Source organism: Schistocerca gregaria, unplaced genomic scaffold (assembly GCF_023897955.1).
Source record: "Schistocerca gregaria isolate iqSchGreg1 unplaced genomic scaffold, iqSchGreg1.2 ptg000097l, whole genome shotgun sequence".
NCBI classification, from domain to species: Eukaryota; Metazoa; Arthropoda; class Insecta; order Orthoptera; family Acrididae; genus Schistocerca; species Schistocerca gregaria.
In genome coordinates, this window is record NW_026061713.1 from 2,295,599 (window position 1) to 2,319,968 (window position 24,370).

Consider the following 24,370-nt stretch of genomic DNA (forward strand, 5'->3'; position numbering starts at 1 on the left):
ACACGCCTATTTGGGAAGAAGCACTACACTGACACACACATATTTGGGAAGAAGCACTACACAGACACACAGATATTTGGGAAGAAGCACTACACTGACACACACTTATTTGGGAGGAAGCACTACACTGATACACACCTATTTGGGAAGAAGCACTACACTGACACACACCTATTTGGGAAGAAGCACTACACTGACACACACCTATTTGGGAAGAAGCAGTACACTGACACACACCTATTTGCGAAGAAGCACTACACTGACACACTCCTATTTGGGAAGAAGCACTACACTGACACACACCTATTTGGGGACAAGCACTACACTGACACACACCTATTTGGGGACAAGCACTACACTGACACACACCTATTTCGGGACAATCACTACACTGACACACACCTATTTGGGAAGAAGCACTACACTTACACACACTTATTTGGGAAGAAGCACGACACTGACACACACCTATTTGCAAAGAAGCTCGACACTTACACACACTTATCTGGGGAGAAGCACTACACTGACACACACTTACTTGGGAAGAAGCACTACACAGACACACACTTATTTGGGAAGAAGCACTACACAGACACACACCTATTTGGGAAGAAGCACTACACAGACACACACCTATTTTTTAAGAAGCACTACACCGACACACACCTATTTGGGAATAAGCACTACACAGACACACACCTACTTGGTAAGAAGCACTACACAGACACACACTTATTTGGGAAGAAGCACTACACTGACACACACTTATTTGGGAAGAAGCACTACACTGACACACACTTATTTTGGAAGTAAATCCAATATGGCGGCCACTGAGTGACGCGCGTTTCTTCGGCTCGCGAGTTTTTCCGCTCATTGAAGGTGTTAAAGAGAAGTGCGGCAGTCCACAACGTGTGCATCCGACTAAACAAGTGTTACTTGCCGTGGTGTATTGTTCTCCGTTGATTACCACAAGTGATAAGTGATAAGTGAGTGAAAAATGGGAAGAGCACGAGTAAGCGGCAGCAGGCGAGGCTACAGGGGTGCAGGCAGCGCGGGCGCCCGGTCTCCGGCGGCAGGTGAGGCCCCGCTTCCCGACATCGGGGAGCTCGTCCGGTCCCAGGTGAGTGCGGCGCTGCACAGCAAAGACACGCTAGACGTAATCGTCCAATCCATCACGGACTCCGTGACGGCCGCGGTCATGGACAAACTACAAGAGTCTGTCGGGCGCAACAGCACCGAAATCCAGTCTCTTAGAAAGTCCCTGGCCGCACAAGAGAAAAAAGCCGCCGACCTAGAGGCTAAACTGTCTGCTGCCACCGATGAAATTGAGCAGTATCAGCGAAGGAACAGCTTGCGCTTGTTCGGGGTAGCTGAAAACGATCGCGAAAACACCGACGACCTGGCCATTAGCCTCGTGCGTGAGAAACTTGGCGTGCAGATCGACGTGGCCGATATTGACAGAAGCCACCGTGTTGGGCGCAGGACACCAGGTGCCATGAAACCCAGGCCCATAATAATTAAATTTGTGTCTTACCGGAAAAGAGCTGAAGTGTTTGCTCAGAAAAGAAAACTCGCCAAGAGTGGGGTTACCCTGAGGGAAGATCTGACGCGCGAAAGACTAAAAGTTTTGAACGCTGCGATCACACAGTTTGGCCTTCAAAATGTATGGACCCAGGATGGCAGGATCGTAATCAAGACGGAAGGAGGGAGGAAAACGGTGACAAACATGTTCGAACTGAAAGACTGAGCGAAATCTCGCGAGACACAAAGTCTCATATTGTAATCTGTCTAATATAAGTTAATTTTTTTTATTCTTTCTTTTCATTTTTTTAGCTTAAATACTGCTCCGTTATTTCTATAAGTACCATAAGTACTCTATTTAAAATCAGTCAATTGTTTCACAAAAATATTGTTTCTTTATTTGTCTATTATAAGTGCTCATGTATATTCATATTGTCAGTCAAATGGGAATTAACATTCTCCATTAACAGGAATCTCCTCACAACCGCCTTTCTATATCTGTTATTTTCATCTTCGCCACTACCACTGCTACTACTATTATCTTTTTCGTAACCACTACCGCCACTTTCCATCTTTCTTTTCGCTCCCTTCTCCGATACTTCCAGCGTGTTTTTCACCTTTAGTTCACAGACGCTTGAGTCAGTCACAACCTTGGACACCTGTAAACATGTCTTCCCCCGCGAAATCCAGCTTTTGTCCCTCTTCCGGCCAGCAGGTAAACGGAGCGCGCTCGGTCCTACAGGCGGCCACAATGGGACGGACCGGTTCCGGCGGCGGGCTCTTTGTGGCCCACGCGAACGCGCAGTCGCTAACGGCTCACTTCGACGAGTTCTGTGACCTGTTCTGCCAATCGCTGTTCCACATTATCCTCGTCTCGGAAACTTGGTTGAAACCAAACATTTCTTCCGACGCTATCCGAATCGCTGGTTACTCTCTCCTAAGGGCAGATCGTGAAACACGACGCGGGGGTGGTGTGGGTGCCTATGTTCGCTCTGATCTGACACCTACTGTGCTATGCACATCGGATGCAAAGGGCGAAGGAGAAGCAGAGTTCTTGTTTTTCGAAATAAATACATCAAATCAGAAACTGCTAATTGGAGTAATCTATAAACCTCCAAACATCGGTGCCATGTCCTCCTTTCAGTCTGCCCTGTCCTCACTCGTGACACAGTATGAACACATAATCATTATGGGCGACACAAACATCGACTTACAGTTAAAATCTCCCTCTGCCGAAAAACTAAGGCGACTGTTCCACTCCAATGATATGAGTTTAACACCGCTGGACCCAACTCATCACACGCCACACAGCCACACAATCATAGATATAATAGCAACAAAGCGACCAGATAAAATAATCCGCGCCAATCAGACATCCGCTCCGGGACTCTCTGCTCATGACGTGATATTTTTAAATTACTCAATGCATACTACCAAAGAAAAATCTCACCTGGTAACCTACAGAAACTTAAAAAATGTTAACCATGACGCTCTTCAAAAGGATTGCTCAGACATCCCTTGGCATGATATAAACGATGAACCGACTTTAGACGAAAAAATTCGGCAATTATGTCGCAAAATTATTGCACTGTATGATAAACATGCTCCTCAACGCACTGTTAAGGTAAAGAGAGCTCCCGCTCCGTGGCTCACCACTGCATTACGTCAGTTAATGAATAAACGTGATGCTGCACATAGGGCCTTCAAGCGTAACCCAACTCCCGAGGCGTACGAAGCTTATAGGAAACTCCGAAACAGAACCAAGCAAAGCGTGAGGAATGCCAAAATCAGACATGCCCGCTCTGTCGTATGCGGCATATCAAAACCTGCTGCACTGTGGAAAAAGCTGCGCAGTTTCGGTATAGGGAAGCGAAGATCTGACGCTGTTTATCAAGCGTCTGCAGAAGAATTAAACGATTTTTTCTCAACAGCTGCAAACTGCCACGCAGCGACAAATTACCAGCCCCAAGATATCAATCTCTCGAGAGACAAGTTTTTCCTAAAACATGTCACTACCGGCACAGTACACAAGGCAATTATGAGAATCTCTTCCGAGGCAGTAGGAAATGATGGAGTGAGCATTGGCATGATTAAGAACGTCGTAGACACTATTATTCCAGTTATCACAGACATCTTCAACCTGTCTCTTGTCAGTAGTACATATCCTACTGAGTGGAAGCAAAGTTTAATTAAGCCTATACCCAAGACTGACAACCCTAAGTCGCCAGGTGACTACAGGCCGATCAGCATACTACCTGCAATTTCTAAAGCCCTAGAGCACATCGTCCATGAACAACTGATGGATTACCTCAAAACTCATAACGTCCATGACGAATATCAGTCAGGCTTTCGAAAGCACCATAGTACAGCAACCGCATTAACCAAAGTAACTGATGACATTAAACATGCTATGGACAGACGTGAAGCTACTATCCTAACACTGCTTGACTTTAGCAAGGCTTTTGCCACAGTTGACTTCGATATATTACTAATTAAAATGAAACAGCTGAATTTCTCAAACAGCGCAATACAATGGTTCGACAGCTACCTCAAAAACAGAAGTCAACAAGTCATTTGTGGGTCGGAAAAGTCATCATGGAAAAGCGTGCGCTCTGGAGTTCCCCAAGGCTCCGTCCTTGGTCCACTACTCTTCTCACTGTACATTAATGATATTTCTTCAGTGATTCACTCCTGCAACTACCATCTTTATGCCGACGACATCCAACTGTACATAAGTGCAAGCCCCAAAAACATTGCTGGCGCAGTAGCGAGTATGAACGCAGATCTTTGTTCTGTTTCTCGATGGGCACAGAACCTAGGTCTGAAACTAAACCCCAAGAAATCCCAGGTCATACTTATATCTCATCCAAAGTTAATCAGCCGGTACTTTCGCGAAACAGTCCCTAAAATACTCCTCAATGGTACCCAACTACCATACCAAAAAACAGTTAAAGACCTTGGAATAATCTTGGATGAACACCTAAACTGGGAAGAACAAACAGTCACAGCTTGCCGGAAATCGCTCTCCTCCCTACATGCAATTCAAAAGTTTAGAAAAATATTTCCAACCCATGTTAAACAAAAATTAGTCCAAACACTAGTCTTGCCTAATCTTTACTACTGCGATGTAGTTCAACACGGCACAAATAGTGAAAATTCTAGATGCCTCGAGCTAGTGATGAATGCTTGCGTTAGATACGTGTGCAATATTCGGTTGTATGATCATATCAGTCCTTCATACTCCCAGCTAGGTTGGATACGCCCACATACGGCACGCGATCTCCACACGATGTGCTTACTTCATCGATTTCTTAGCCACTGGTGCCCCCAATACTTATCTTCTCACATTAAACACCTATCGTCATTCCACAATCGCAACACTAGATCGGATACGTCTATCATCTTGGCTGTACCTTTACATAACACAAAATCTTTCTCCGTGTCATTCTCCATCTCAGCCATACGACTATGGAACGCGCTCCCCTGTGATCTGCGTCTTATCCAGAACTACTCAACATTCAAGAGGGAACTCAAAGCTTACATATTAGGGACGGTATAACCACCATTCTTGTGCCCCTCCCATCTCTTTCTTTCTCCTCTCCATCACAGCTTCGAATTTTACCGTTCTATTTCTCTTCCTCTAACCTATCTACCTCTTATATATCTCTTTCACCCCATTCTATCGTCTTATGTCTCTGCTCGATGAGAATAACTCACAAGCTGCAAGAACATAACGAGAAAATTCCCAACTAACAATGGGACTGACATTCAGAAAAGAAAAGTATGTTTACTTTCATATACATAGTCATTATTATTATTATTATTACTATTACTATTATTATTATTATTATTATTATTATTATTATTATTATTATTATTATTATTACTACTATTATTATTATTATTATTATTATTATTATTATTATTATTATTATTGATTGTTATAATTATTTTTTATTGTTATAATTATCATTATACTACTGTTATAATATCTATTTTTTTCTTTAACATCAATACTGCATAATAGGCTATATGTCCTTAATGTTAAGTAGAAACTGTAACTCGTTCAACCTGAGTATGCCTGGTTAGGTGTAAGAGAGGGCCTGAAGGCCCTAATCTTGCCAGGTAAAATAAATGCATAAATAAATAAATAAATAAATACACTGACACACACGTATTTGGGAAGAAGCACTACACTGACACACACGTATTTGGGAAGAAGCACTATACTGACACACACTTACTTATGATGAAGCACTACACTGACACACACCTATTTGGGAAGAACCACGACACTGACACACACCTATTTGCGAAGAAGCTCCACACTGACACACACATATTTGTTAAGAAGCACTACACTGACACACACCTATTTGGGAAGAAGCACTACACTGACACACACTTATTTGGGAAGAAGCACTACACTGACACACACTTATTTGGGAGATATCACTACACTGATTCACACTTATTTGGGAAGAAGAACTACACTGACTCATACTTATTTGCGCAGAAGCTCGACATTTACACACACTTATTGGGAAGAAGCACTACACTGACACACACTTATTTGGGAAGAAGCACTACACTGACACACACTTATTTGTTAAGAAGCGCTACACAGACACACACCTATTTGGGAAGAAGCACTACACAGACACACACCCATTTGGGAGGAAGCACTACACTGACACACACCTATTTGGGAAGAAGCACTACACAGACACACACTTATTTGGGAAGAAGCACTACACTGACACACACATATTTGGGAAGAAGCACTACACAGACACACACCTATTTGGGAAGAAGCATTACATAGACACACACCTATTTGAAAAGAAGCACTACACTGACACACACTTACTTGGGAAGAAGCACTACACTGACACACACCTATTTGGGAAGATGCACTACACTGACACACATCTATTTGGGAAGAAGCACTACACTGACACACACCTATTTGGGAAGAAGCACTACACACACACACACACCTATTTTAGAAGGAGCACTACACTGACACAACCCAATGTGGGAAGAAGCACCACACTGACACACACATATTTGTTAAGAAGCACTACACTGACACACACCTATTTGGGAAGAAGCACTACACTGACACACACTTATTTGGGAAGAAGCACTACACTGACACACACTTATTTGGGAAGAAGCGCTACACAGACACACACCTATTTGGGAAGAAAAACTACACAGACACACACCTATTTGGGAAGAAGCACTACACTGACACACACCTATTTGGGAAGAAGCACTACACAGACACACACTTATTTGGGAAGAAGCACTACACTGACACACACCTATTTGGGAAGAAGCACTACACAGACACACACCTATTTGGGAAGAAGCATTACATAGACACACACCTATTTGAAAAAAAGCACTACACTGACACACACCTATTTGGGAAGAAGCACTACACTGACACACACCTATTTGGGAAGATGCACTACACTTACACACATCTATTTGGGAAGAAGCACTACACTGATACACACCTATTTGGGAAGAAGCACTACACTGACACACACCTATTTGGGAAGAAGCACTACACAGACACACACTTATTTGGGAAGAAGCACTACACAGACACACACTTATTTGGGAAGAAGCACTACACTGACACACACTTATTTGGGAAGAAGCACGACACAGACACGCACCTATTTGGGAAGTAGCACTACACAGACACACACCTATTTGGGAAGAAGCACCACACAGACACACACCTATTTGGGAAGAAGCACTACACAGACAAACACCTATTTGGGAAGAAGCACTACACTGACACACACTTATTTGGGAAGAAGCACTACACTGACACACACGTATTTGGGAAGAAACACTACACTGACACACACTTATTTGGGAAGAAGCACTAAACTGACACACATTTATTTGGGAAGAAGCACTACACTGACACACACTTATTTGGGTAGAAGCACTACACTGACACACACTTATTTGCGAAGAAGCTCGACGCTTACACACACTTACTTGGGAAGAAGCACTACACTGACACACACTTATTTGGGAAGAAGCACTACACAGACACACACCTATTTGGGAAGAAGCATTACACAGACACACACCTATTTAACAAGAAGCACTACACTGACACACACCTATTTGGGAATAAGCACTACACTGACACACACCTATTTGGGGACAAGCACTACACTTACACACACTTATTTGGGAAGAAGCACGACACTGACACACACCTATTTGCGAAGAAGCTCGACACTTACACACACTTATCTGGGGAGAAGCACTACACTGACACACACTTGGGAAGAAGCACTACACTGACACAAACTTATTTGGGAAGAAGCACTACACAGACACACACCTATTTGGGAAGAAGCACTACACTGACACACACTTATTTGGGAAGAAGCACTACACAGACACACACCTATTTGGGAAGAAGCACTACACTGACACACACCGATTTGGGAAGAAGCACTACACTGACACACTCCTATTTGGGAAGAAGCGCTACACTGACATACACCTATTTGGGAAGAAGCACTACACTGACACACACCTATTTGGGAAGAAGCACTACACTGACACACACCTATTTGGGGACAAGCACTAAACTGACACACACCCATTTGGGGACAAGCACTACACTGACACACACCTATTTGGTGACAATCACTACACTGACACACACCTATTTGGGAAGAAGCACTACACTTACACACACTTATTTGGGAAGAAGCACAACACTGACACACACCTATTTGCGAAGAAGCTCGACACTTACACACACTTATCTGGAAAGAAGCATTACACTGACACACACTTATTTGGGAAGAAGCACTACACTGACACACACTTATTTGGGAAGAAGCACTACACTGACACACACTTATTTGGGAAGAAGCACTACACTGAGACACACTTATTTGCGAAGAAGCTTGACACTTACACACACTTACTTGGGAAAAAGCACTACACTGGCACACACTTATTTGGGAAGAAGCACTACACAGACACACACCTATTTGGGAAGAAGCACTACACAGACACATACCTATTTGGGAAGAAGCACTACACTGACACACAACTATTTGGGAATAAGCACTACACAGACACACACCTATTTGGGATGAAGCACTACACAGACACACACTTATTTGGGAAGAAGCATGACACAGACACACACCTATTTGGGAAGAAGCACTACACTTACACACACTTATTTGGGAAGAAGCACTACACTGACACACTCCTATTTGGGAAGAAGCACTACACAGACACACACTTATTTCTGGAGAAGCACTACACTGACACACACTTATTTGGGAAGAAGCACTACACTGACTCACACTTATTTGCGAAGAAGCTCGACACTTACACACACTTGTTTGGGAAGAAGCACTACACTGACTCACACTTATTTGGGATGAAGCACTACACTGACTCACACTTATTTGCGAAGAAGCTCGACACTTACACACACTTATTTGGGAAGAAGCACTACACTGACTCACACTTATTTGGGATGAAGCACTACACTGACAGACACTCATTTGGGAAGAAGCACTACACTGAAACACACGTATTTGGGAAGATGCACTATACTGACACTCACTTATTTGGGATGAAGCACTACACTGACACACACCTATTTGGGAAGAACCACGACACTGACACACACCTATTTGCGAAGAAGCTCCACACTTACACACACTTATTTGGGAAGAAGAACTACACCGACACACACTTATTTTGGAAGAAGCACTACATTGACACACACTTATTTTGGAAGAAGAACTACACTGACACACTTATTTGGGAAGAATCACTACACTGACTCACACTTAGTTTGGAAGAAGCACTACACTGACACACACCTATTTGGGAAGAAGCGCTACACTGACACACACCTATTTGGGAAGAAGCACTACACTCACACACACCTATTTGGGAAGAAGCACTACACTGATACACACCTATTTGGGAAGAAGCACTACACTGACACACACCTATTTGGGAAGAAGCAGTACACTGACACACACCTATTTGGGAAGAAGCACTACACTGACACACTCCTATTTGGGAGGAAGCACTACACTGACACTCACCTATTTGGGGACAAGCACTAAACTGACACACACCTATTTGGGGACAAGCACTACACTGACACACTCCTATTTGGGGACAATCACTACACTGACACACACCTACTTGGGAAGAAGCACTACACTTACACACACTTATTTGGGACACTCACTTATTTGGGATGAAGCACTACACTGACACACACCTATTTGGGAAGAACCACGACACTGACGCACACCTATTTGTGAATAAGCTCCACACTTACACACACTTATTTGGGAAGAAGAACTACACCGACACACACTTATTTTGGAAGTAGCACTACACTGACACACACTTATTTTGGAAGAAGAACTACACTGACACACTTATTTGGGAAGAATCACTACACTGACTCACAGTTATTTTGGAAGAAGCACTACACTGACACACACCTATTTGGGAAGGAGCGCTACACTGACACACATTTATTTGGGAAGAAGCACTACACTGACACACACTTATTTGGGTAGAAGCACTACACTGACACACACTTATTTGCGAAGAAGCTCGACGCTTACACACACTTACTTGGGAAGAAGCACTACACTGACACACACTTATTTGGGAAGAAGCACTACACAGACACACACCTATTTGGGAAGAAGCATTACACAGACACACACCTATTTAACAAGAAGCACTACACTGACACACACCTATTTGGGAATAAGCACTACACTGACACACACCTATTTGGGGACAAGCACTACACTTACACACACTTATTTGGGAAGAAGCACGACACTGACACACACCTATTTGCGAAGAAGCTCGACACTTACACACACTTATCTGGGGAGAAGCACTACACTGACACAAACTTATTTGGGAAGAAGCACTACACAGACACACACCTATTTGGGAAGAAGCACTACCCTGACACACACTTATTTGGGAAGAAGCACTACACTGACACACATTTATTTGGGAAGAAGCACTACACTGACACACACTTATTTGGGTAGAAGCACTACACTGACACACACTTATTTGCGAAGAAGCTCGACGCTTACACACACTTACTTGGGAAGAAGCACTACACTGACACACACTTATTTGGGAAGAAGCACTACACAGACACACACCTATTTGGGAAGAAGCATTACACAGACACACACCTATTTAACAAGAAGCACTACACTGACACACACCTATTTGGGAATAAGCACTACACTGACACACACCTATTTGGGGACAAGCACTACACTTACACACACTTATTTGGGAAGAAGCACGACACTGACACACACCTATTTGCGAAGAAGCTCGACACTTACACACACTTATCTGGGGAGAAGCACTACACTGACACACACTTGGGAAGAAGCACTACACTGACACAAACTTATTTGGGAAGAAGCACTACACAGACACACACCTATTTGGGAAGAAGCACTACACTGACACACACTTATTTGGGAAGAAGCACTACACAGACACACACCTATTTGGGAAGAAGCACTACACTGACACACACCGATTTGGGAAGAAGCACTACACTGACACACTCCTATTTGGGAAGAAGCGCTACACTGACATACACCTATTTGGGAAGAAGCACTACACTGACACACACCTATTTGGGAAGAAGCACTACACTGACACACACCTATTTGGGGACAAGCACTAAACTGACACACACCCATTTGGGGACAAGCACTACACTGACACACACCTATTTGGTGACAATCACTACACTGACACACACCTATTTGGGAAGAAGCACTACACTTACACACACTTATTTGGGAAGAAGCACAACACTGACACACACCTATTTGCGAAGAAGCCTGACACTTACACACACTTATCTGGAAAGAAGCATTACACTGACACACACTTATTTGGGAAGAAGCACTACACTGACACACACTTATTTGGGAAGAAGCACTACACTGACACACACTTATTTGGGAAGAAGCACTACACTGAGACACACTTATTTGCGAAGAAGCTTGACACTTACACACACTTACTTGGGAAAAAGCACTACACTGGCACACACTTATTTGGGAAGAAGCACTACACAGACACACACCTATTTGGGAAGAAGCACTACACAGACACATACCTATTTGGGAAGAAGCACTACACTGACACACAACTATTTGGGAATAAGCACTACACAGACACACACCTATTTGGGATGAAGCACTACACAGACACACACTTATTTGGGAAGAAGCATGACACAGACACACACCTATTTGGGAAGAAGCACTACACTTACACACACTTATTTGGGAAGAAGCACTACACTGACACACTCCTATTTGGGAAGAAGCACTACACAGACACACACTTATTTCTGGAGAAGCACTACACTGACACACACTTATTTGGGAAGAAGCACTACACTGACTCACACTTATTTGCGAAGAAGCTCGACACTTACACACACTTATTTGGGAAGAAGCACTACACTGACTCACACTTATTTGGGATGAAGCACTACACTGACTCACACTTATTTGCGAAGAAGCTCGACACTTACACACACTTATTTGGGAAGAAGCACTACACTGACTCACACTTATTTGGGATGAAGCACTACACTGACAGACACTTATTTGGGAAGAAGCACTACACTGAAACACACGTATTTGGGAAGATGCACTATACTGACACTCACTTATTTGGGATGAAGCACTACACTGACACACACCTATTTGGGAAGAACCACGACACTGACACACACCTATTTGCGAAGAAGCTCCACACTTACACACACTTATTTGGGAAGAAGAACTACACCGACACACACTTATTTTGGAAGAAGCACTACATTGACACACACTTATTTTGGAAGAAGAACTACACTGACACACTTATTTGGGAAGAATCACTACACTGACTCACACTTAGTTTGGAAGAAGCACTACACTGACACACACCTATTTGGGAAGAAGCGCTACACTGACACACACCTATTTGGGAAGAAGCACTACACTCACACACACCTATTTGGGAAGAAGCACTACACTGATACACACCTATTTGGGAAGAAGCACTACACTGACACACACCTATTTGGGAAGAAGCAGTACACTGACACACACCTATTTGGGAAGAAGCACTACACTGACACACTCCTATTTGGGAGGAAGCACTACACTGACACTCACCTATTTGGGGACAAGCACTAAACTGACACACACCTATTTGGGGACAAGCACTACACTGACACACTCCTATTTGGGGACAATCACTACACTGACACACACCTACTTGGGAAGAAGCACTACACTTACACACACTTATTTGGGACACTCACTTATTTGGGATGAAGCACTACACTGACACACACCTATTTGGGAAGAACCACGACACTGACGCACACCTATTTGTGAATAAGCTCCACACTTACACACACTTATTTGGGAAGAAGAACTACACCGACACACACTTATTTTGGAAGTAGCACTACACTGACACACACTTATTTTGGAAGAAGAACTACACTGACACACTTATTTGGGAAGAATCACTACACTGACTCACAGTTATTTTGGAAGAAGCACTACACTGACACACACCTATTTGGGAAGGAGCGCTACACTGACACACATTTATTTGGGAAGAAGCACTACACTGACACACACTTATTTGGGTAGAAGCACTACACTGACACACACTTATTTGCGAAGAAGCTCGACGCTTACACACACTTACTTGGGAAGAAGCACTACACTGACACACACTTATTTGGGAAGAAGCACTACACAGACACACACCTATTTGGGAAGAAGCATTACACAGACACACACCTATTTAACAAGAAGCACTACACTGACACACACCTATTTGGGAATAAGCACTACACTGACACACACCTATTTGGGGACAAGCACTACACTTACACACACTTATTTGGGAAGAAGCACGACACTGACACACACCTATTTGCGAAGAAGCTCGACACTTACACACACTTATCTGGGGAGAAGCACTACACTGACACAAACTTATTTGGGAAGAAGCACTACACAGACACACACCTATTTGGGAAGAAGCACTACACTGACACACACTTATTTGGGAAGAAGCACTACACTGACACACATTTATTTGGGAAGAAGCACTACACTGACACACACTTATTTGGGTAGAAGCACTACACTGACACACACTTATTTGCGAAGAAGCTCGACGCTTACACACACTTACTTGGGAAGAAGCACTACACTGACACACACTTATTTGGGAAGAAGCACTACACAGACACACACCTATTTGGGAAGAAGCATTACACAGACACACACCTATTTAACAAGAAGCACTACACTGACACACACCTATTTGGGAATAAGCACTACACTGACACACACCTATTTGGGGACAAGCACTACACTTACACACACTTATTTGGGAAGAAGCACGACACTGACACACACCTATTTGCGAAGAAGCTCGACACTTACACACACTTATCTGGGGAGAAGCACTACACTGACACACACTTGGGAAGAAGCACTACACTGACACAAACTTATTTGGGAAGAAGCACTACACAGACACACACCTATTTGGGAAGAAGCACTACACTGACACACACTTATTTGGGAAGAAGCACTACACAGACACACACCTATTTGGGAAGAAGCACTACACTGACACACACCGATTTGGGAAGAAGCACTACACTGACACACTCCTATTTGGGAAGAAGCGCTACACTGACATACACCTATTTGGGAAGAAGCACTACACTGACACACACCTATTTGGGAAGAAGCACTACACTGACACACACCTATTTGGGGACAAGCACTAAACTGACACACACCCATTTGGGGACAAGCACTACACTGACACACACCTATTTGGTGACAATCACTACACTGACACACACCTATTTGGGAAGAAGCACTACACTTACACACACTTATTTGGGAAGAAGCACAACACTGACACACACCTATTTGCGAAGAAGCCTGACACACACACTTATCTGGAAAGAAGCATTACACTGACACACACTTATTTGGGAAGAAGCACTACACTGACACACACTTATTTGGGAAGAAGCACTACACTGACACACACTTATTTGGGAAGAAGCACTACACTGAGACACACTTATTTGCGAAGAAGCTTGACACTTACACACACTTACTTGGGAAAAAGCACTACACTGGCACACACTTATTTGGGAAGAAGCACTACACAGACACACACCTATTTGGGAAGAAGCACTACACAGACACATACCTATTTGGGAAGAAGCACTACACTGACACACAACTATTTGGGAATAAGCACTACACAGACACACACCTATTTGGGATGAAGCACTACACAGACACACACTTATTTGGGAAGAAGCATGACACAGACACACACCTATTTGGGAAGAAGCACTACACTTACACACACTTATTTGGGAAGAAGCACTACACTGACACACTCCTATTTGGGAAGAAGCACTACACAGACACACACTTATTTCTGGAGAAGCACTACACTGACACACACTTATTTGGGAAGAAGCACTACACTGACTCACACTTATTTGCGAAGAAGCTCGACACTTACACACACTTATTTGGGAAGAAGCACTACACTGACTCACACTTATTTGGGATGAAGCACTACACTGACTCACACTTATTTGCGAAGAAGCTCGACACTTACACACACTTATTTGGGAAGAAGCACTACACTGACTCACACTTATTTGGGATGAAGCACTACACTGACAGACACTTATTTGGGAAGAAGCACTACACTGAAACACACGTATTTGGGAAGATGCACTATACTGACACTCACTTATTTGGGATGAAGCACTACACTGACACACACCTATTTGGGAAGAACCACGACACTGACACACACCTATTTGCGAAGAAGCTCCACACTTACACACACTTATTTGGGAAGAAGAACTACACCGACACACACTTATTTTGGAAGAAGCACTACATTGACACACACTTATTTTGGAAGAAGAACTACACTGACACACTTATTTGGGAAGAATCACTACACTGACTCACACTTAGTTTGGAAGAAGCACTACACTGACACACACCTATTTGGGAAGAAGCGCTACACTGACACACACCTATTTGGGAAGAAGCACTACACTCACACACACCTATTTGGGAAGAAGCACTACACTGATACACACCTATTTGGGAAGAAGCACTACACTGACACACACCTATTTGGGAAGAAGCAGTACACTGACACACACCTATTTGGGAAGAAGCACTACACTGACACACTCCTATTTGGGAGGAAGCACTACACTGACACTCACCTATTTGGGGACAAGCACTAAACTGACACACACCTATTTGGGGACAAGCACTACACTGACACACTCCTATTTGGGGACAATCACTACATTGACACACACCTACTTGGGAAGAAGCACTACACTTACACACACTTATTTGGGACACTCACTTATTTGGGATGAAGCACTACACTGACACACACCTATTTGGGAAGAACCACGACACTGACACACACCTATTTGTGAATAAGCTCCACACTTACACACACTTATTTGGGAAGAAGAACTACACCGACACACACTTATTTTGGAAGTAGCACTACACTGACACACACTTATTTTGGAAGAACTACACTGACACACTTATTTGGGAAGAATCACTACACTGACTCACAGTTATTTTGGAAGAAGCACTACACTGACACACACCTATTTGGGAAGGAGCGCTTCACTGACACACACCTATTTGGGAAGAAGCACTACACTCACACACACCTATTTGGGAAGAAGCACTACACTGATACACACCTATTTGGGAAGAAGCACTACACTGACACACACCTATTTGGCAAGAAGCAGTACACTGACACACACCTATTTGGGAAGAAGCACTACACTGACACACTCCTATTTGGGAAGAAGCACTACACTGACACACACCTATTTGGGGACAAGCACTAAACTGACACACACCTATTTGGGGACAAGCACTACACTGACACACTCCTATTTGGGGACAATCACTACACTGACACACACCTCCTTGGGAAGAAGCACTACACTTACACACACTTATTTGGGAAGAAGCACGACACTGACACACACCTATTTGCGAAGAAGCTCGACACTTACACACACTTATCTGGTAAGAAGCATTACACTGACACACACTTCTTTGGGAAGAAGCACTACAGTGACACACACTTATTTGGGAAGGAGCACTACACTGACACACACTTATCTGGGAAGAAGCACTACACTGACACACACTTATTTGCGAAGAAGCTCGACACATACACACACTTACTTGGGAAAAAGCACTACACTGGCACACACTTATTTGGGAAGAAGCACTACACAGACACACACCTATTTGGGAAGAAGCACTACACAGACACACACCTATTTGGGAAGAAGCACTACACTGACACACAACTATTTGGGAATAAGCAGTACACAGACACACACCTATTTGGGATGAAGCACTACACAGACACACTTATTTGGGAAGAAGCACTACACTGACACACACTTATTTGGGAAGAAGCTCTACACTGACACACACTTATTTGGGAAGAAGCACTACACTGACACACACTTATTTGGGAAGAAGCACTACACTGACACACTTATTTGGGAAGAAGCACTACACTGACACACACTTATTTGGGAAGAAGCACTACACTTACACACACTTATTTGGGAAGAAGCACTACACTTACACACACTTATTTGGGAAGAAGCACTACACTTACACACACTTATTTGGGAAGAAGCACTACACTGACACACTCCTATTTGGGAAGAAGCACTACACAGACACACACTTATTTGGGGAGAAGCACCACACTGACACACACTTATTTGGGAAGAAGCACTACACTGACTCACACTTATTTGCGAAGAAGCTCGACACTTACACACACTTATTTGGGAAGAAGCACTACACTGACTCACACTTATTTGGGATGAAGCACTACACCGACAGACACTTATTTGGGAAGAAGCACTACACTGACTCACACTTATTTGCGAAGAAGCTCGACACTTACACACACTTATTTGGGAAGAAGCACTACACTGACTCACACTTATTTTGGAAGAAGCACTACACTGACACACACTTATTTTGGAAGAAGAACTACACTGACACACTTATTTGGAAAGAATCACTACAGTGACTCACACTTATTTTGGAAGAAGCACTACACTGACACACACCTATTTGGGAAGAAGCGCTACACTGACACACACCTATTTGGGAAGAAGCACTACACTCACACACACCTATTTGGGAAGAAGCACTACACTGATACACACCTATTTGGGAAGAAGCACTACACTGACACACACCTATTTGGGAAGAAGCAGTACACTGACACACACCTATTTGGGAAGAATCACTACACTGGCACACTCCTATTTGGGAAGAAGCACTACACTGACACACACCTATTTGGGGACAAGCACTAAACTGACACACACCTATTTGGGGACAAGCACTAAACTGACACACACCTATTTGGGGACAAGCACTACACTGACACACTCCTATTTGGGGACAATCACTACACTGACACACACCTACTTGGGAAGAAGCACAACACTTACACACACTTATTTGGGAAGAAGCACGTCACTGACACACACCTATTTGCGTAGAATCTCGACACTTACACACACTTATCTGGGAAGAAGCACTACACTGACACACACTTATTTGGGAAGAAGCACTACACTGACACACACTTATTTGGGAAGAAGCACTACACTGACACACACTTATTTGGGAAGAAGTACTACACTGACACACACTTATTTGGGAAGAAGCACTACACTGACACACACTTATTTGGGAAGAAGCACTACACTGACACACACTTATTTGCGAAGAAGCTCGACACTTACACACACTTACTTGGGAAGAAGCACTACACTGACACACACTTATTTGGGAAGAAGCACTACACAGACACACACCTTTTTGGGAAGAAGCACTACACAGACACACACCTATTTGGGAAGAAGCACAACACTGACACACACATATTTGGGAAGAAGCACAACACTGACACACACCTATTTGGGAATAAGTACTACACAGACACACACCTATTTGGGATGAAGCACTACACTGACACACACTTATTTGTGAAGAAGAACTACACTGACACACTTATTTGGGAAGAAGCATGACACACACACACCTATTTGGGAAGAAGCACTACACTGACACACACTTATTTGGAAAGAAGCACTACACTGACACACTCCTATTTGGGAAGAAGCACTACACAGACACACTCCTATTTGGGAAGGAGCACTACACAGACACACACTTATGTGGGAAGAAGCACTACACTGACACACACTTATTTGGGAAGAAGCACTACACCAACTCACACTTATTTGCGAAGAAACTCGACACTTACACACACTTATTTGGGAAGAAGCACTACACTGACTCACACTTATTTGGAAAGAAGCACTACACTGGCACACACTTATTTGGGAAGAAGCACTACACTGGCACACAGTTATTTGGGAAGAAGCACTACACCGACACACATGTATTTGGGAAGAATCACTACACTGACACACACTTATTTTGCAAGAAGCACTACACTGACACACACTTATTTGGGAAGAAGCACTACACTGACACACACTTATTTGGGAAGAAGCACTACACTGACACACACTTATTTGCGAAGAAGCTCGACACTCACACACACTTTCTTGGGAAAAAGCACTACACTGGCACACACATATTTGGGAAGAAGCACTACACAGACACACACTTATTTGGGAAGAAGCACTACACTGACTCACACCTATTTGCGAAGAAGCTCCACACTTACACACACTTATTTGGGAAGAAGAACTACACCGACACACACTTATTTTGGAAGTAGCACTACACTGACACACACTTATTTTGGAAGAACTACACTGACACACTTATTTGGGAAGAATCACTACACTGACTCACAGTTATTTTGGAAGAAGCACTACACTGACACACACCTATTTGGGAAGGAGCGCTTCACTGACACACACCTATTTGGGAAGAAGCACTACACTCACACACACCTATTTGGGAAGAAGCACTACACTGATACACACCTATTTGGGAAGAAGCACTACACTGACACACACCTATTTGGCAAGAAGCAGTACACTGACACACACCTATTTGGGAAGAAGCACTACACTGACACACTCCTATTTGGGAAGAAGCACTACACTGACACACACCTATTTGGGGACAAGCACTAAACTGACACACACCTATTTGGGGACAAGCACTACACTGACACACTCCTATTTGGGGACAATCACTACACTGACACACACCTCCTTGGGAAGAAGCACTACACTTACACACACTTATTTGGGAAGAAGCACGACACTGACACACACCTATTTGCGAAGAAGCTCGACACTTACACACACTTATCTGGTAAGAAGCATTACACTGACACACACTTCTTTGGGAAGAAGCACTACAGTGACACACACTTATTTGGGAAGGAGCACTACACTGACACACACTTATCTGGGAAGAAGCACTACACTGACACACACTTATTTGCGAAGAAGCTCGACACATACACACACTTACTTGGGAAAAAGCACTACACTGGCACACACTTATTTGGGAAGAAGCACTACACAGACACACACCTATTTGGGAAGAAGCACTACACAGACACACACCTATTTGGGAAGAAGCACTACACTGACACACAACTATTTGGGAATAAGCAGTACACAGACACACACCTATTTGGGATGAAGCACTACACAGACACACTTATTTGGGAAGAAGCACTACACTGACACACACTTATTTGGGAAGAAGCTCTACACTGACACACACTTATTTGGGAAGAAGCACTACACTGACACACACTTATTTGGGAAGAAGCACTACACTGACACACTTATTTGGGAAGAAGCACTACACTGACACACACTTATTTGGGAAGAAGCACTACACTTACACACACTTATTTGGGAAGAAGCACTACACTTACACACACTTATTTGGGAAGAAGCACTACACTTACACACACTTATTTGGGAAGAAGCACTACACTGACACACTCCTATTTGGGAAGAAGCACTACACAGACACACACTTATTTGGGGAGAAGCACCACACTGACACACACTTATTTGGGAAGAAGCACTACACTGACTCACACTTATTTGCGAAGAAGCTCGACACTTACACACACTTATTTGGGAAGAAGCACTACACTGACTCACACTTATTTGGGATGAAGCACTACACCGACAGACACTTATTTGGGAAGAAGCACTACACTGACTCACACTTATTTGCGAAGAAGCTCGACACTTACACACACTTATTTGGGAAGAAGCACTACACTGACTCACACTTATTTTGGAAGAAGCACTACACTGACACACACTTATTTTGGAAGAAGAACTACACTGACACACTTATTTGGAAAGAATCACTACAGTGACTCACACTTATTTTGGAAGAAGCACTACACTGACACACACCTATTTGGGAAGAAGCGCTACACTGACACACACCTATTTGGGAAGAAGCACTACACTCACACACACCTATTTGGGAAGAAGCACTACACTGATACACACCTATTTGGGAAGAAGCACTACACTGACACACACCTATTTGGGAAGAAGCAGTACACTGACACACACCTATTTGGGAAGAATCACTACACTGGCACACTCCTATTTGGGAAGAAGCACTACACTGACACACACCTATTTGGGGACAAGCACTAAACTGACACACACCTATTTGGGGACAAGCACTAAACTGACACACACCTATTTGGGGACAAGCACTACACTGACACACTCCTATTTGGGGACAATCACTACACTGACACACACCTACTTGGGAAGAAGCACAACACTTACACACACTTATTTGGGAAGAAGCACGTCACTGACACACACCTATTTGCGTAGAATCTCGACACTTACACACACTTATCTGGGAAGAAGCACTACACTGACACACACTTATTTGGGAAGAAGCACTACACTGACACACACTTATTTGGGAAGAAGCACTACACTGACACACACTTATTTGGGAAGAAGTACTACACTGACACACACTTATTTGGGAAGAAGCACTACACTGACACACACTTATTTGGGAAGAAGCACTACACTGACACACACTTATTTGCGAAGAAGCTCGACACTTACACACACTTACTTGGGAAGAAGCACTACACTGACACACACTTATTTGGGAAGAAGCACTACACAGACACACACCTTTTTGGGAAGAAGCACTACACAGACACACACCTATTTGGGAAGAAGCACAACACTGACACACACATATTTGGGAAGAAGCACAACACTGACACACACCTATTTGGGAATAAGTACTACACAGACACACACCTATTTGGGATGAAGCACTACACTGACACACACTTATTTGTGAAGAAGAACTACACTGACACACTTATTTGGGAAGAAGCATGACACACACACACCTATTTGGGAAGAAGCACTACACTGACACACACTTATTTGGAAAGAAGCACTACACTGACACACTCCTATTTGGGAAGAAGCACTACACAGACACACTCCTATTTGGGAAGGAGCACTACACAGACACACACTTATGTGGGAAGAAGCACTACACTGACACACACTTATTTGGGAAGAAGCACTACACCAACTCACACTTATTTGCGAAGAAACTCGACACTTACACACACTTATTTGGGAAGAAGCACTACACTGACTCACACTTATTTGGAAAGAAGCACTACACTGGCACACACTTATTTGGGAAGAAGCACTACACTGGCACACAGTTATTTGGGAAGAAGCACTACACCGACACACATGTATTTGGGAAGAATCACTACACTGACACACACTTATTTTGCAAGAAGCACTACACTGACACACACTTATTTGGGAAGAAGCACTACACTGACACACACTTATTTGGGAAGAAGCACTACACTGACACACACTTATTTGCGAAGAAGCTCGACACTCACACACACTTTCTTGGGAAAAAGCACTACACTGGCACACACATATTTGGGAAGAAGCACTACACAGACACACACTTATTTGGGAAGAAGCACTACACTGACTCACACCTATTTGCGAAGAAGCTCGACACTTACACACACTTATTTGGGAAGAAGCACTACACTGACTCACACTTATTTGGGATGAAGCACTACACTGACAGACACTTATTTGGGAAGAAGCACTCCACTGACACACACGTATTTGGGAAGATGCACTATACTGACACTCACTTATTTGGGATGAAGCACTACACTGACACACACCTATTTGGGAAGAACCACGACACTGACACACACCTATTTGCGAAGAAGCTCCACACTTACACACACTTATTTGGGAAGTAGAACTACACCGACACACACTTATTTTGGAAGAAGCACTACACTGACACACACTTATTTTGGAAGAAGAACTACACTGACACACTTATTTGGGAAGAATCACTACACTGACTCACACTTATTTGGGAAGAAGCACTACACTGACACACACCCATTTGGGAAGAAGCGCTACAGTGACACACACCTATTTGGGAAGAAGCACTACACTCACACACACCTATTTGGGAAGAAGCACTACACTGATACACACCTATTTGGGAGGAAGCACTACACTGACACACACCTATTTGGGAAGAAGCACTACACTGACACACACCTATTTGGGAAGAAGCACTACACTGACACACTCCTATTTGGGAAGAAGCACTACACTGACACACACCTATTTGGGGACAAGCACTAAACTGACACACACCTATTTGGGGACAAGCACTACACTGACACACACCTATTTGGGGAGAATCACTACACTGACACACACCAATTTGGGAAGAAGCACTACACTCACACACACTTATTTGGGAAGAAGCACGACACTGACAGACACCTATTTGCGAAGAAGCACGACACTTACACACACTTATTTGGGAAGTAGAACTACACCGACACAGACTTATTTTGGAAGAAGCACTACACTGACACACACTTATTTTGGAAGAAGCACTACACTGACACACACTTACTTTGGAAGAAGAACTACACTGACACACTTATTTGGGAAGAATCACTAAACTGACTCACACTTATTTGGGAAGAAGCACTCCGCTGACACACACGTATTTGGGAAGATGCACTATACTGACACTCACTTATTTGTAATGAAGCACTACACTGACACACACCTATTTGGGAAGAACCACGACACTGACACACACCTATTTGCGAAGAAGCTCCACACTTACACACACTTATTTGGGAAGTAGAACTACACCGACACACACTTATTTTGGAAGAAGCACTACACTGACACACACTTATTTTGGAAGAAGAACTACACTGACACACTTATTTGGGAAGAAGCACTACACTGACACACACTTATTTGGGAAGAAGCACTGACATACACTTATTTGGGAAGAAGCACTACACTGACACACACTTATTTCGGAAGAAGCACTACACTGACACACACTTATTTGGAAAGAAGCAATACACTGACACACACGTATTTGGGAAGAAGCACTACACTGACACACACTTATTTGGGAAGAAGCACTACACTCACACACACTTATTTGGGAAGAAGCACTACACTGACACACACTTATTTGAGAAGAAGCAAAACACTGACACACACTTATTTGGGAAG

General features: G+C 43.4%; 1 protein-coding gene across 1 annotated transcript in view; it reads right to left on the bottom strand.

Moving 5' to 3' along the window:
• Positions 1 to 24,370, bottom strand: part of LOC126301745 (integrin beta-like protein 1) — a 53,886-nt gene that overhangs the window by 16,900 nt on the left and 12,616 nt on the right. The window contains exon 2 of the mRNA XM_049991716.1: positions 14,644 to 15,474. Within this exon, the coding sequence (XP_049847673.1) occupies positions 14,644 to 15,474 (831 nt within the window). The remainder of the gene's footprint in view (positions 1 to 14,643; positions 15,475 to 24,370) is intronic.